Source organism: Phyllostomus discolor, chromosome 3 (assembly GCF_004126475.2).
Source record: "Phyllostomus discolor isolate MPI-MPIP mPhyDis1 chromosome 3, mPhyDis1.pri.v3, whole genome shotgun sequence".
NCBI lineage: Eukaryota > Metazoa > Chordata > Mammalia > Chiroptera > Phyllostomidae > Phyllostomus > Phyllostomus discolor.
In genome coordinates this window covers 6,361,231-6,375,352 of record NC_040905.2, presented here as the reverse complement: position 1 = coordinate 6,375,352, position 14,122 = coordinate 6,361,231, and the positions used below count along the sequence as shown (strand labels likewise).

General features: G+C 48.0%; 1 protein-coding gene and 1 non-coding gene across 2 annotated transcripts; one reads left to right on the top strand and one right to left on the bottom strand.

Moving 5' to 3' along the window:
- Positions 1-9,148: 9,148 nt before the first annotated feature.
- ANXA2R (annexin A2 receptor) lies at positions 9,149-13,046 on the top strand. Its single transcript, XM_028503527.1, has 2 exons — positions 9,149-9,192; positions 12,380-13,046. Exons 1-2 carry the CDS (start codon positions 9,149-9,151, stop codon positions 13,044-13,046), a joined length of 711 nt encoding a protein of 236 aa, XP_028359328.1.
- Positions 10,839-10,971, bottom strand: LOC114489617. Its single transcript, XR_003683870.1, has one exon. It is a non-coding gene; the product is annotated as a small nucleolar RNA SNORA2/SNORA34 family (small nucleolar RNA).
- Positions 13,047-14,122: the final 1,076 nt, after the last annotated feature.

Here is a 14,122-nt window from a genome sequence, read left to right as displayed (position 1 = left end):
GGCCCAGGACGACGGTGGCCAGCAAGAACCCTGAGATTTCCTCGGAGTCCCCTCCCTGCACCACCCTCCCCCAGCAAAGTGTCTTCAGAGTTCTCAGGCGACTTTCTTTCGCTCCAAAATCAAGACCAAAACCACGCCGGCCTTTTATTTCTCCGTGTGTTCCCAGCTGGTGTGTAGGGAAGGACCAGGCAGGGGAGGGGCTGCTGGGCTTTACTGGGTTTGGCGGGGAGGTGACCCGGGTGAAATGCGCCCCGCAGGCTCCATCGTAAGGGCATTGGCCCGCCTTGGAAGCCACAGTTCAAATATACTTGTAACGATCTTAGACACTTGCAAATGAATGGAAAATAAGGAGCGAAATTATGTGCATAGATTGATCACTTTACTGAATTTCAGATAAAAGAATTATTACAAAATTATTACAATACTGACAGAAAAGCACAGGTTAGAAAATTGTTCCTAATGGGAAGAATCCAATGGGAGGAAGGAGAGCAGAGAACGGGGAACCACTAATAACAGAACGCACATAATCCCATAAAACCGGACAAGGGTTTTGAGGAAACACTGGGAAATGTGTCGTGAACTCAGTGAATTCGTGCATTAGGTGTGAAACCACAGGCCATTGGAAGTCTTTCCTGATTCTGACACTCCAGGGTGGACGCACATAGAAAGTTACAATTTTCAGTAAGGTCCCGGGTCCTCTCTATCGACCCCGACTTAGTCACTCCGGAACTCCTTTCCCGACCTGCGGTGGGGTCGCGAGGACCTGAGGGCCTGGAACCACGGTCCCGCCCCAGAGGTGAGTACCCGTGATCTCGGAAGGATCTGAGCTCTCAGACTCCCACCTCCGAAAGCTGAGGGTCCGCGAGGTGGGCACGCAGAGACGACGCCCTGGAGAAGCGGGGTTTCCCTCTAGGTGTGGGGGACTGGCCCAGAGGCTTTCCACAGAGAGGACCAAGGGTCTGTCCCCACCCTGCTCCACCCTAGGGACCTACCTACCCCGCCCTAACCTCCTCCCGCCCCTTTCACTCAGGGAACCAACCCCTGCCTGGCTGGCATAGCTCAGTGGATTGAGCGCGGGCTGCAAACCAAAGTGTCACAGGTTCAATTCCCAGTCAGGGCACATGCCTGGGTTGCAGGCCATGACCCCCAGCAACCGCACATTGATGTTTCTCTCTCTATCTCCCTCCCTTCCCTCTCTAAAAATAAATAAATAAAAATCTTTAAAAAAAGAAAGAAAGAAACCAACCCCTCAGACTGTCTGTAGGGCGTTTCCAGAGCCTGAGACTTTCCCCTTATTGGCCCCAGGCTATGAATCAATTTGCAATGCAAACGAGGGTCATTCATTCCGAGTAATCTGGTTAGCTGCGGATTTGCGGATTTTCGGATTTACGGAAGGGACAGTATAAAAGGCACAGTCTTTACCTGCAGGAACCATTCGCTTCCTCTCCTCCACCCTCTGCACCTCTCTTCGGCTCTGCAGGCTGAAGCAATGGCAGCTTATCCACCCGCCTGGCAGTACCAGCCCTGGATGTGGGGGCCTCCGCAGCCCATCATGCCCCTGGGCCTGAACCCAGAGCTGACCTGGGCCATGGGCAACTTCCCTGCGCCGTGCCTCCCCTCCTATGCACCCGGCCACCAAGCGATGGAAGCTTATCCAGCCGCCTGTGAGTACCAGCCCTGGATGTGGGGGCCTCCGCAGCCCAGCATGCCCCCGGGCCTGAACCCAGAGCTGACCTGGGCCATGGGCAACTTCCCTGCGCCGTGCCTCCCCTCCTATGTACCTGGCCACCAAGCGATGGAAGCTTATCCAGCCGCCTGGCAGTACCAGCCCTGGATGTGGGGGCCTCCGCAGCCCAGCATGCCCCTGGGCCTGAACCCAGAGCTGGCCTGTTCCTGGGCGCCAGGCAACTTCCCTGCGCCGTGCCTCCCCTCCTACGTACCCGGCCACCAAGCGATGGAAGCTTATCCAGCCGCCTGGCAGTACCAGCCCTGGATGTGGGGGCCTCCGCAGCCCAGCATGCCCCCGGGCCTGAACCCAGAGCTGGCCTGTTCCTGGGTGCCGGGCAACTTCCCTGCGCCGTGCCTCCCCTCCTACGTACCCGGCCACCAAGCGATGGAAGCTTATCCAGCTGCCTGGCAGTACCAGCCCTGGATGTGGGGGCCTCCGCAGCCCAGCATGCCCCCGGGCCTGAACCCAGAGCTGGCCTGGGTCTGCGCCATGGGCAACGTTCCCGCGCCAGCTGCCCTTCCTGCGCACCGGGCCCAGCACTCGGATAACGCACCCACGGTGCCCACGGGCTGCTGCACCGCGACGGCACCTGGCACGAGGATGTCCCCGGAGCCGAGAGGGGCCAGAAACCCTGTCAAGACCCGCAGGTCCACGACCCGAAGGCTGAATCCGCCAAGGACCCACAGCCAGCTCAAGAAGATGCCAGCGCCACAAGTGAAGGCCACACAGATGCCCCTGGTGTCCCGCTGAGCCCAGGCCCACCCCGCAAGAGGCTGAAAACCCAGGCTTGACCCTGGAGGAACCCCAACAGAAGGCCACCCACCCTGCTCCACGCAGGAGCAGAGCACCCACACCCTGCAAGGAGCCCACACAGCCCACGAGGGGTCCTCACACCGCCCTGCGGAGCAGCCCTGGTCGCCTCTTCCTCTCCTGAGAGACTCGTGGGTTTTCCCGGACAACTTACCTCTGTGAATGGAATCAATAAAATCCCAGGGAACTGGGCTTTGCCATCTACTTCTCATGGTCTGTGTTCGCTTCTTCAATAGTGTACCGGGACGAACCCATTGAACCCTTTGCCTCTCCCCCCCTGGGCAAGTGATACTCACCAGGGGTATCAGGATGGCAGGAGGCAGCGGTGGTCCCAGGGGCAGGAAGGGGCCAGGGCTGGGGGTGGAGTGGAGGACTCTGAGGGGAGTCCTGGGTGTTATTCAGGGGGAGGGGGTCATCAGGATCACACCCAGGGGAGGCGGTTTCTCTGTACTTGGCCCCCCTCCAGCTGAGTGCAGAGATCAGGTGTCCAAAAAGGTTCCTTGAAGGTTTCAAGGGCCCATTAGCGAAATGGGGGAGGGGTGCTGATTAAGGCCAAGGGGTCCAAGGGGAAGACCTCACCCCTGTGCCCCCTGAATGGACAGCCATGAGGCTGTGGAGCACCAGCCCCAGCTCAGACCCTTCCTGGCAGCTACAGAAGGCTCCCCTGCTGGGGCTGGATGCAGCCAGGACCCACATGGTGCAGGGGAAGGGGGCGGGGCCTGGAGGGGAGACCACCAGCCTAGGACCTGGAATGTGTGCCCTGAGGTCTCAGATTCCGGACCTGGCACTCGGACTGACAATCCTGTTCCATCGGGCTGCCTGGCCCAAGAAGCCCCCTCTCCCTAGCACAGGGAGTGAGGTATAGTCCTCCCCAGATGGACGGTGAGAGGGGGCGATGGATCACCAGGGTTCCCAAGTCACCACCTGGAGGGCTGTCAAAGCACAGCAACCAGGCAGACCCCCTCCAGGGCGTCCTCTGGGCACCTGGGTCACACACAGCTGGACACAGTGTCCTCAGGGCAGGGACCCTCTGGGGCACCTCCTTCCTCCAGTTCCTGCTACAAGGAGACATGGCTGAGATCCCTGCATCTGCTTGGAGTGGACCGGCTCTTCCTTGACTCTGAGCTGTGGGGCACAAGAGGCCATCTGCCATTTAACACTCAGAAACTGAGACAATTCAGCTTGGGAATTCTTGTTGCACCTTCTTTACAAAGGTTCTCCGTGAAAACCTCTCCCATCCCTCTCGCTGTGTCTTCCTCTGAACAGACAACGGGGTTCAGGGAAGCCTCTGTATTTGCTCCACAGTGATGGGAGAAGTTGTGTTTGTGTTGGCCTGTATAGAAATGTTGTCATCTACTCAATAAAACTGTGCATAAATGCCAAGGAGTTTTCGTGTCAGTGTGAGTCTGTGGGGTGGGGAGGGCCAGGAATCGGACGTGTCTCTAGGGAAGGGGTGGGAGTTGGAGCTGCTGTGTAGCTGGCTGTGGGTCTCAGCTGGGTGTGGGCGGCAGGACAGACCAGAGGTCACCTTCGGGCAGGGCAGTTTGTAATGTAACCGAGTCATTCAGCAAAACACTGCCACCCTGCAGGCCTGCCCGTCAGCCCTTAGAGCTGGCAGGTAGGACAACAGGGGAAGAGGGTGCATCAGAGAAACACAACTGAGAGAGAACGGCTCCCCGCAGGCCTGTGAGTTGTTTTCCCCAGCGCTACCTGAGGGGCCCTGCAAGCATCTCCGGGGTGCTCTGCCGTCTCCAGCAGCGCTTATTGGACACGCCTCTCCGCCATGGGGGACAAATTTGAGCTCCTTGTTTGGTATCACCTGATCTTACAGGAAGTCCAAGGAGGAGCTGCCTATGGTGCAGGGGGTCCGCTCTGGGAAGGGGGTGAGTCTGGGGACAGTGGTGGCCCACACACGGTGACGCCTGCCACCGGGCCTGGGAGGCCTGGCACTGAAGCCCTGGGACCTGGCATGGCGTCTGGGGTGGAAGGTTTCCCAGCTCTGCCTTCCAGAAGTTGGTTGGTCACGGCAGCATCATTGTCCTCGTGCAGAAAACAGAGTTTAATGATCCTCTGCACCACGTCAGTGTGTTAACGGACGCAGTCTCCCAGGCTCACCCCAGGCTCAACGGGAACTCGAACGTTCACTGGGACTCTCTTCCAGACAGACTGGGGACAAGTTTTTCTGCACAACTAGCTCTGAGGTCCTTGAAAGCTTGGGTAGTTCTCCGAAATGTGTTCCCTAAACCCTCCCGCCTACCCCTTTGTTTCCTAAGAGACACCTCAACCCTCTTCCTTCCTGTGTGCCTCGGACACTGGGAAATCAGGCTCTGGTCCTCTGTAGTGTGGGCTTCCTGCGTCCTCACTCTGGAGCAGGCACGTTCCTTTCCCATCCCGACTCCAAACTGGTGACTTATCAAAGCTCTTCCTTATTGCAGACAAAGAACAAACATTCCACTAGTGAACTGACAGATTGCATTGGCGCTGTTAAAAGTTTCATAAACCAGCTGGCATCCCACCTAGCAACAAGAAAGGCACTCCCGGGGTTTATCCAAGATGAAAAGTTTTCGTAGGAAGGGGGTGGGACAGAGGAGGTATTAGGCTGAGGAAAGAAAGGATCATTTTTAGACCAGGACGAATTCTTTGGAGGGGAGGAGGGGGCAGAGATGTAGAGGTTCCTTGTGGCAGGTTACCTACCTGGTGCTTGCCCGGGAATTCCAAACTGGTGACTGAGACTGTGTTTCTTGGAAAGGTTGAAATTTCCGGTCAATCAGGCATTAAGGCTAGGCTCAGTGTGATGGACTTTTAGCATAAGTGACAGCATTTGGGGTCTGTGGTGTCTCTGTAACATTATCAGATACAGCTGAACTAGAGAAGCCAGCGTATCCAGGTTATAAATCCGGATTTCAAAAGTGTCCAGCAAAGTGCCAATGCTCAATAAGTGTCCACTACGACGATTCTTCTACTCAACCAACTGCCGAGATTCCTCTGGGTCAGAGCAATTCACTGAGACTGAACCCCCAGGTGTCTCACAGTGCAGCGTTTCTCCCTCGGGACCTCCTCCTACAATCCCTTCATCTCGCTCTGCCATCCCAGCCAGCCCACCCTCTCCCTGCTGCCTCTTCCGATTCCATGGGACACCTCTCTGTAGACCTGAATGCTGAGGCTCACCCACTGTAAACATTCTGTCCCGTCAGGGAATTGGAAACTTCTCCTGAATGCGGACACCATCTCCCTGCCAGCACTGTTATTTGCACCAAGAGGGATACGTGTGCTTGGCAGCACCATTTGCTGCCACCACTTGGGGGATGCCCGTGCCTCTCACTCCTTGGCACCAGGGGGGAACATTCTTGCTGTCCACACAGCCAATTGTTTTATGGGCAGATTTTCTCAGTGGCAATGCCACTGCTTTCACGGAGTCGCTCATTGCTGGGGAACAGCACGTCTAATTGCACTTATGGGACAGTTTCTAAGTTGCAGGTTCCCCAGTTGGGGAACTTCACTGTGACAGTCTCAGCCACCCCAGGTCCTGTAGGTAGCAAGTGCGGGTGTAGGCCCGACTGCGATTCCTTAGCCGTGCATGTCACGGTTTAGCCCAGCATCAGGGTTTCACTGGGCCTTGGAGATCTCTGAGTCTGAATGAATCCAGCTGAGCCACTTCTTAACCGTAGTGAAAGCCGGCTTTGAAGTAGCAAGTCCGGTGGCTCCAGGAAGCACCCTCTACCCAGAACCGCTCACCCAGCCCCATCCCCTGAGGTCCTCTGTGACATCTGTTGGGTCCTGGCTCAGTGCTGCTGGTTACCTTGCTGCTCCTTATCGTCGTTTGCAGACATCTGCTCCTTATACCGACTTGCAATTTCCCTGGAGGCCTGTAGATGGCGATACTTTTCTGTCACAACCCGTGTAGGCGGAAAAGTTTCTGCAAGATGCTGGCACGGTGCACTGTTCGGGGGAAAGAAAATACAGAGAGCTGGACTTCGTGTGTGAATATTCCCTGGAGCGAGAAACAACTGATCTTGAACGGGGCTGCCTCAAAGCCACGGAAGGCTAGTATGAAGCTCAAAAGCAGGAAGTTCCAGGATGGCTCCTAGAGCGAACCTTCTAGTGAGTGGATTAACCCTGTGATGATGAATACTGGCAATGGAGGTTTCCAGACGCATTGATTTCCTTAAAAGTGATCATCCTTTGCGGTTTTCAATTTCTTTTGCAATTATGAAAAGTTTATGAAGGAAAAAACCCTAAGTATCTCCAGTGCTCATGAAATAAGATAGATTTCGTTTTCCCAATGAAGCTCATATGTTTTGTCCATTGGGTTATTTCCTGGCCTGGTTTGTTTTATTTTACTTAATTTCAATGTTAATTTTTTATCATTTTATGTGTGAACACTTAGGATATTTATTCTAAAAATATTTTATCAATATATTGAATGTGTAAAATTTATTTTACATTTTAAAATAGCTTGAAATGCATAATTTTTATCACTTTCATTTTTCATTGGATTTTCTTTTACTTTCCTATTTTCTTTAATTTACAGTTCAATTTCTCAAATATTAAATTTTAGTAGTTATTTATCAGTAAAATGATGAAAAACAAGTAAATAAGGTAACGTAAAGTGAAATGCATTACAAATATAATATAGTAAAATAAAACTTCAAAATATTTAGCAATGACATTTACACTTCATTTATTTTTCATTGTTGTTAAAGATTTTTATTTCTTTGTTTTTAGAGAAATAGTAGGTCAAAGTGACGGAGAGAAACATCGGTGGGTGGTTGAGTCTCATGGGGCCCCAGCTGGGGACCTGGCCCACAACCCAGGCACGTGCCCTGACTGGGAATCAAACTGGTGACACTTTGGTTCAAAGGCTGGTGCTTAATCTACTGAGCTGCAGCAGCCAGGGCTGTTTATTCTAGTTTTTAGAAAACAATTTATGTGTTTAATTTTAGAGAGCAGGAAGAGGAGGGACAGAAGGAGGGAGTAAAACATCGGTATGAAAGAGAAACATCCATCAGCAACATCAAGATCGTAACAACAATATTCATACAAATAATTAAGTTACAAATAAGTGCTATAGAAATAAAATATGTAGCAATCAATAAGAGAATAATTTTATAAAATATATAATAATATAAATAATGAAAAAAGAAAGGAAGAAACATTCAACAAAAACTGTAAGTTACAAAGCTGATTAGTTAAAAATAAAAGATCTTAGGTTAGAATGATACACAGTAGATTAATTATAGATTACTATAATATTAAATAACTTGTGGTGCTTTTTATGTGGCATAGAGGTAGCATTTTTCCCTTTATCTGTATAGGAGATAAGGAGAGAGAAAGAGAGGGAGAGAACCATGGATATGGGAGAGAAAAATCAACCCGTTGCCTCTTGTGAAGCCCCAGCCCAGGACTGAACTGCCACCCAGTCATGAGCTGTCACCCGACATGCAATGAAGATCCTTTGCTTTTTCAGGAGGTCGCCTCAGCAACAGAGACATAGGGGTCAGCGCTAAACTTTTAAATTTAAATAAATAAACATTTAAGCCCTGGCTGGCATAGCTCAGTGGATTGAGCTCGGGCTGGGAACCAAAGTGTCCCATGTTCGATTCCCAGCCAGGGTACATTCCTGGGTTGCAGGCCAGAACCCCCAGCAACCGCACATTGATGTTTCTCTCTCTCTCTCCCTCCCTTCCTCTCTAAAAAATAAATAAATAAAATCTTTAAAAAAATAAATAAACAAACATTTAATTTAGATACTCATGAAATCTTTTAAGTAGAAAAAGTGTCAGAGTAAAATAATTTAGTAAAAACATTTCATTTAGTAAAAGTTTGTCAATTTAAAAAGTAAGTAAAAGGAAATTTAAAAATAAAGTACACACAATTTAATGAAAAAATTGAAAAGAATTGAATTTATTTTAGCCCAGGCTGGTGTCATTCCTTGGATTGAGCTTGGGCTGCAACCAAAGGGTCAGGGGTTTGATTCCCAGTCAGGGCACATGCCTGGGGTGCAAGCCAGATGCCCAGTAGGGGGCGTGGGAGAGGCAACCACACATTGATGTTTGCCTCCCTCTCTTTCTCCCTCCTTCCTCTCTCTAAAAATAAATAAAATCTTAAAAAAAGAAAATAATTTACTTTTAAATACTTTCTTAAAATTTGAACGGATATTTTAGTCGTAACATAATATAACCTGTAACAGTATGTTTTAATAAAAATTTCAGTTCTTTACAAATTTAAACTTATTTGATGTAGGGAGAGAAATGTGGATTCCTTGTTTCATTACTTGTGTATTCATTTGTTGGTTCTTCTCTTTTCTCATCCTCACCCAAAGATATTTTTTCAAATGGATTTTACAGAGAGCCAGGGAGTGGGAGAGAGCTGGGGAGAGAGAGGGTGGGGGAGAGGGAGAGGAGGAGAGAGAGAGATGTGAGAGAGAAACACCTATCATTTGCCTCCTGCATGCGCCCAGGGGACGGGGGAAGATCCAACCCAGAGCCTAGGCGTGTGCGTTGAAGGGAACGCGACACTCAGTCTTCGTGAGCACAGAGACACTCCACCCAACGGAGCGACCCCACCAAGGCCACTTGTTGATTCTTGCAGCATCAGCTCTGACTGCGGATGGATCCCACAACCTTGACCTATCAGGGTGGCGCACTAACCAGGTGAGCTGGCAGTTAGGTTTAAAAACAATTTAAAAATGTATTCACTGCGTTTCATTGAAAATAGCAAAATGGACGAGAATTAAAACAATGAATAAAAATTGTAATAATACAATTACTGAAAATAAAAAATAAATATGGTTAAATAGAAATATTTTTAAATTCAAAATTATAAAAATGTGATAAAATCATTTCAAACACTTTCTTTTATATTTAAAATAAAAATTAAATGAATACAAAGAATAAAATAAAGTCAAAGAATTTTTAAAGTACAAGGTAATGAACATATTTACATTTTAATGTTGAAAAATACAATAAAAAAGTGAAATTCTAAGGTAACCAATTATATAATTTGGAAATGTTGTAACTTAAAATTTTTTAAAGAAAACATTAATAAGAAGGATGTTATTTAAAATTATACATTATAATCTTTTATAGCCTTATATTGAGTAATCAACTTACCATGAAGTTATATTATTATCAGGTATTGTAAATAAGATAAAATTAAAACGATTTGAATAAAAACAGAATACATGTCAGGAACTAAAAAACAAATACTTCATAACATTATTTAGTATTTCAAGCTTTTAAATTTAAAATATTTAAAAATTATCATTAATATTTTATTTTAAGATTTCATTCATTTCCATTAGCAAGCAGGGAAGGGAGGGAAAAAGAGAGGGAGAGAAATATCAATGTGTGGTTGCCTGGAACTGGCCTGCAACCCTGGCACATGCCTTGACTGGGAATCGAACTGTCCACCCTTTGGTTCCCAGCCAGTGCTCAGTCCATTGGGTTCCATCAGCCAGGGCAATTGACATTAATATTATTAAAAAATCAATTTAAAACTTAAAATAGTAAAAAATGAATACCATAGTCATAAAGTACATTTTAAAGGATCATACAAAATTAAAAATAAATAACTGTAACTAATAAAATACACACATATTATCTTTAAAAATCAAAATATATTAAACTAAGTAGTTTAAAATGTATAGTAGTTATATTATTATAAAATAATAGGAAAGAAAAAGGAAAATGTTAAAAAACCTAAAAATATACAATAATTTTACTGCAATATTTTCAAATAAAATGTTACCTTTAAAATACATTAAATGTAAGCAAATCTTCTTAAGTTAGACATATAAAAATATAATTTAAAATTCTTTATATTAACAAGTAAAATATAAATGAGTTTACTTATAATTTAAAAACATAATTGAGTAAAATATAGTAATACAATTAAAATGTAAAATATTTACTTATAATTTGAAAATATAATTTAAAATTTTTATACTAACAAGCAAAATATAAATTCCTTAAATATGCTCCGTATATAAATTAAATAATAAATCATTTGTGTAACATAAATATTTAAACAATAAAATATATAGTTCATATGACATAAATAAAAATAAATATATGAAAAACTAAGTCATACAAATAATTGAATTAAATATTAAAAGGTAATACCGATATAAAATATGTAATGATAAGAAAATAGTTTTCTAAAATATATAATAAAGAATATAAAAGTGAATAAATAGAGGGGAAGAAATCTTCAAGAAAAATTATGATTAAAATTTTTTCTTCTTCTTTTTCTTTTTTCTCTTTTTTCTCCTTTTTATTCTTTCTCTTTTTTTCTTTTTAGATGTTTCTTTCTAATGAATTGACCATTACATTTCCTAAGTTCTGAAATGGCCAACAGACCATAGGAAGACATTGATTTAGGCTCCTGCTTGAAACCAACAGCTTGAATTAAAGATTTAATTATTCAAACATAAAACACCTTAGGTTAGAATGATAGGTTACATTACACAGTAGCTGAATTCTATATTACTGCAGTATTCAATAACTCACGGTGCTTTTCATGCAGTAAGAAGCGTTAGCCACAGAACACCGGTCCTTCCACTCACCCACATGTTTTACAAGGCAGCGCACTCGTCTGCCCCTGCAGGGGTCCGGGTCTTTGGGGAGTGCCCACCCCTTGTCTCTCTGCCACCGCTCTCCGGCTCCAGCGCGGCCGATTTCTCCGGGGTCTCTCCAGCGCTGTGGCCATGGGCGCAGAGCCCGAGGGGGCAGCGGCTGGGGGCTGGTTTCCCGGAGACCTGTGCTTCCTCGCAGTCCCTGCACCGCTGGCTGCTCTCTGCGCTCGGCAGGGTTAGTTCTCTCTAAGGTTCGGGCTGTATCGTTCGTTCTGTGTCTCCTTCTGCCTGATGTGGATGTCGTTCTGTATACCGTTTTCTCTGTTATGGATATCGTTCTGTATACCGTTTTCTCTGTTATGTATATCGTTGTGTCTGTTCTGAAAATCGTTCTGACAGAACGATTCTTCCCTGCTCTGTGCTCATTTTCTCGTATCTCATTTGGGTATACCGATTTTGTAGACTTTGTTAGTGGTGGGTAACATCGTTTTGTATTGCTCATTTTTTTCTACATCCGCCCACCACCCAGGACAGCATAAATACCCGGGCTGCTCCCTGCAGGTTCGTTCTCTCCGGGGTTTGCTAAAGGTTCTCCCTATATCGTTCTGTACATCGTTGTGTGTGTGTTGTATATCGTTCTGTATATAGTTTTGTCTGTTATGTATATCGTTTTGTCTGTTATGTATATCGTTTTGTCTGTTCTGTATATCGTTCTGGCAGAATGATTGTTCCCTGCTCTGTGCTCATTTCTGCACAATTCATTTGGGTATACCGACTTTCTTGACTTTGTAAGTGGTGGGTAACACCGATTTGAATTACTCGTTTTTGTTTCTTTTTTAGATCTGGCTTGCATCCGCCCACCACCCAGGAGAGCATAAATACCCGGGCTGCTCTCTGCAGGTTAGTTCCCTACAGGGTTTTCTAAAGGTTCTCGCTATACAATTCTGTAATGGTCCTGTTTTGTATATGATTTTGTATATCGTTCTGTATATCATTTTGTAATCATTCGGTATATCATTTTGTGTGTTATGCATATCATTCTGTTCGGTATATTGTTTTCTATATTGTTCTGTATATGATTTTGTGTGTTATGCATATCATCTGTCCTGTATATCGTTCTCACGGAATGACTGTTCTCTGCTCTGTGCTCATTTCTTCTTATTTCATTTGGGTATACCGATGTTTCTTGACTTTGTTCGGGGTGGGTGACACAATTTTCAATTACTCGATGTTTTGACCTCTGGCTTGCATCCGCCCCCCACCAGGACAGCAGAAACACCCAGGCTGCGCCGGCCCCTGCAGGCTTTGCCTCCTGCATCAGCTCGGACGCCCGTGTCCTCCTGGTCCGAGGTGCGTGTGAGGGAGCAGCCCTTTCCCGACGCTGTGAAGCTGCCTCGGGACGACCGCGACGCGGCGCCCCAGCCCCAGCCGCAGCCTCCGTGGATGGAGATCTCCGAAGACTCCGGGCCCTGGCCGCTGCCCCTCTACCCCGAATGGGGAGAGTCCGCAGGCCACCCTGACGCTTACCACGGGCAACTGCTTTCCAGTCCTTGCTGGCAGCTGCCCTCGGTCTACGAGCGGTACAGAGTCTTAAGCGGAGCCCAGAGCCCCCGGGAGCCAAGCGCAGCGCAGCCCAGTCCGGGCTTCGGGGCGGGGACTTGGAGGACGCCCCCAGAACCTGCCGGAGCTCCCGAGCCCGCAAAGGACACCGCTTCCCAACATCTCCCCGTGGCCCTGCCGCCGGATGGCGAAGACGCAGGGGAGCCCAGCCAGCCCTGTGACAGCGCGCAACCTTCAGAGTGCCGCCCAGCTCGGGGCCCCGCTGGGTGGCGCCCGCCGCCCTTTTCCCGGGGCTGCCTGCAGTGGGTGCGTCGCGCTGTCTGCACTCTGAGGCGCTGGGCGGCTGTCTGTTGCCGGACCTTCTGGGACTAGTCCGTCCCCGTGGCTTTCCAGGGCCTTCCTAATACCCCGTTTCCTATTATTCTTACAATATCACTTCTCAGTTTAACGTTCGTGTAAGGCATTTACCTTCACAGACTTTGGTGAGATTTTCTTTGGCATACCTAATAAATTACACAAAAGTCCACCCTCTTTCTTTTGTGTCCCTGCTGCAGTTTTGGGGGGCAGACTGGGAGGGTCCTCCTCAGTGGGGTGACTTTGGTGGATGGGCAGGTGGTGGGGTCTCCCGCACACACTGGGGTGGGGTCGGGAGGCTAGGGGGTCATCAAACTGGGACCGGCTCTCTGGGCCTCCAAGGGTTCCGCAGAGAGGCAGCCTGTGGCCCTGAGAGCTCCGCTGAGCCCACACATGCTTCTGCTCCCTGACCTGTTCCCTGTCCGGTCCATCCCGGTGGCCTTCCAGTCCCCTCCCCATGACCCTGCTGCCTTCCCTGCTGCAGACCCCCAAACCCACCTACAGGGACTAGCCCCCTATGGCCCAGAGCTCCTCTCTCCAGAAGGCACTCTCCTGAACACACCCCTTCTTCCTGTAGCTCTCCCCAAATCTCATTCCCAGCGCACACAACCAGGTGGCCTGGTGCAAGCCAGCTGGGGTCCAGTGGGAAGGCCTCGGTGCCAGGGACTCTGGCCAATCAGCCACGAGTCCTCTGTAGAGTGGGCTTTCAGCATCCAGAATCTGGAGCGGGCATGCTACTTCCTCATCCGAATTCCAAACTGGTGACTTATCCAGGCTCTTACCTATTGGGGACACAGAACAAAATTCCACTAGTGAACTGACAGATTTCATTGGCTCTGTTCAAAGTTTCATGAACCAGGCGGCATCCCATCTAGCAAGGAGAAAGGCACTCCCAGGCTTTATCCAAAATGACAGGTTTTCCTAGGAAGGGGGTGGGACAGAGGAGGTATTAGGCTAAGGAAAGAAAGGATCATTTTCAGACCAGGACGACTTCTTTGGAGGGGAGGAGGGAGAACAGAAACATTTTTTCTATGCAGATCCATCTTCCCTGGGGGGAGGGGCAGAGATGCAGAGGTTCCTTGTGACAGGTTACC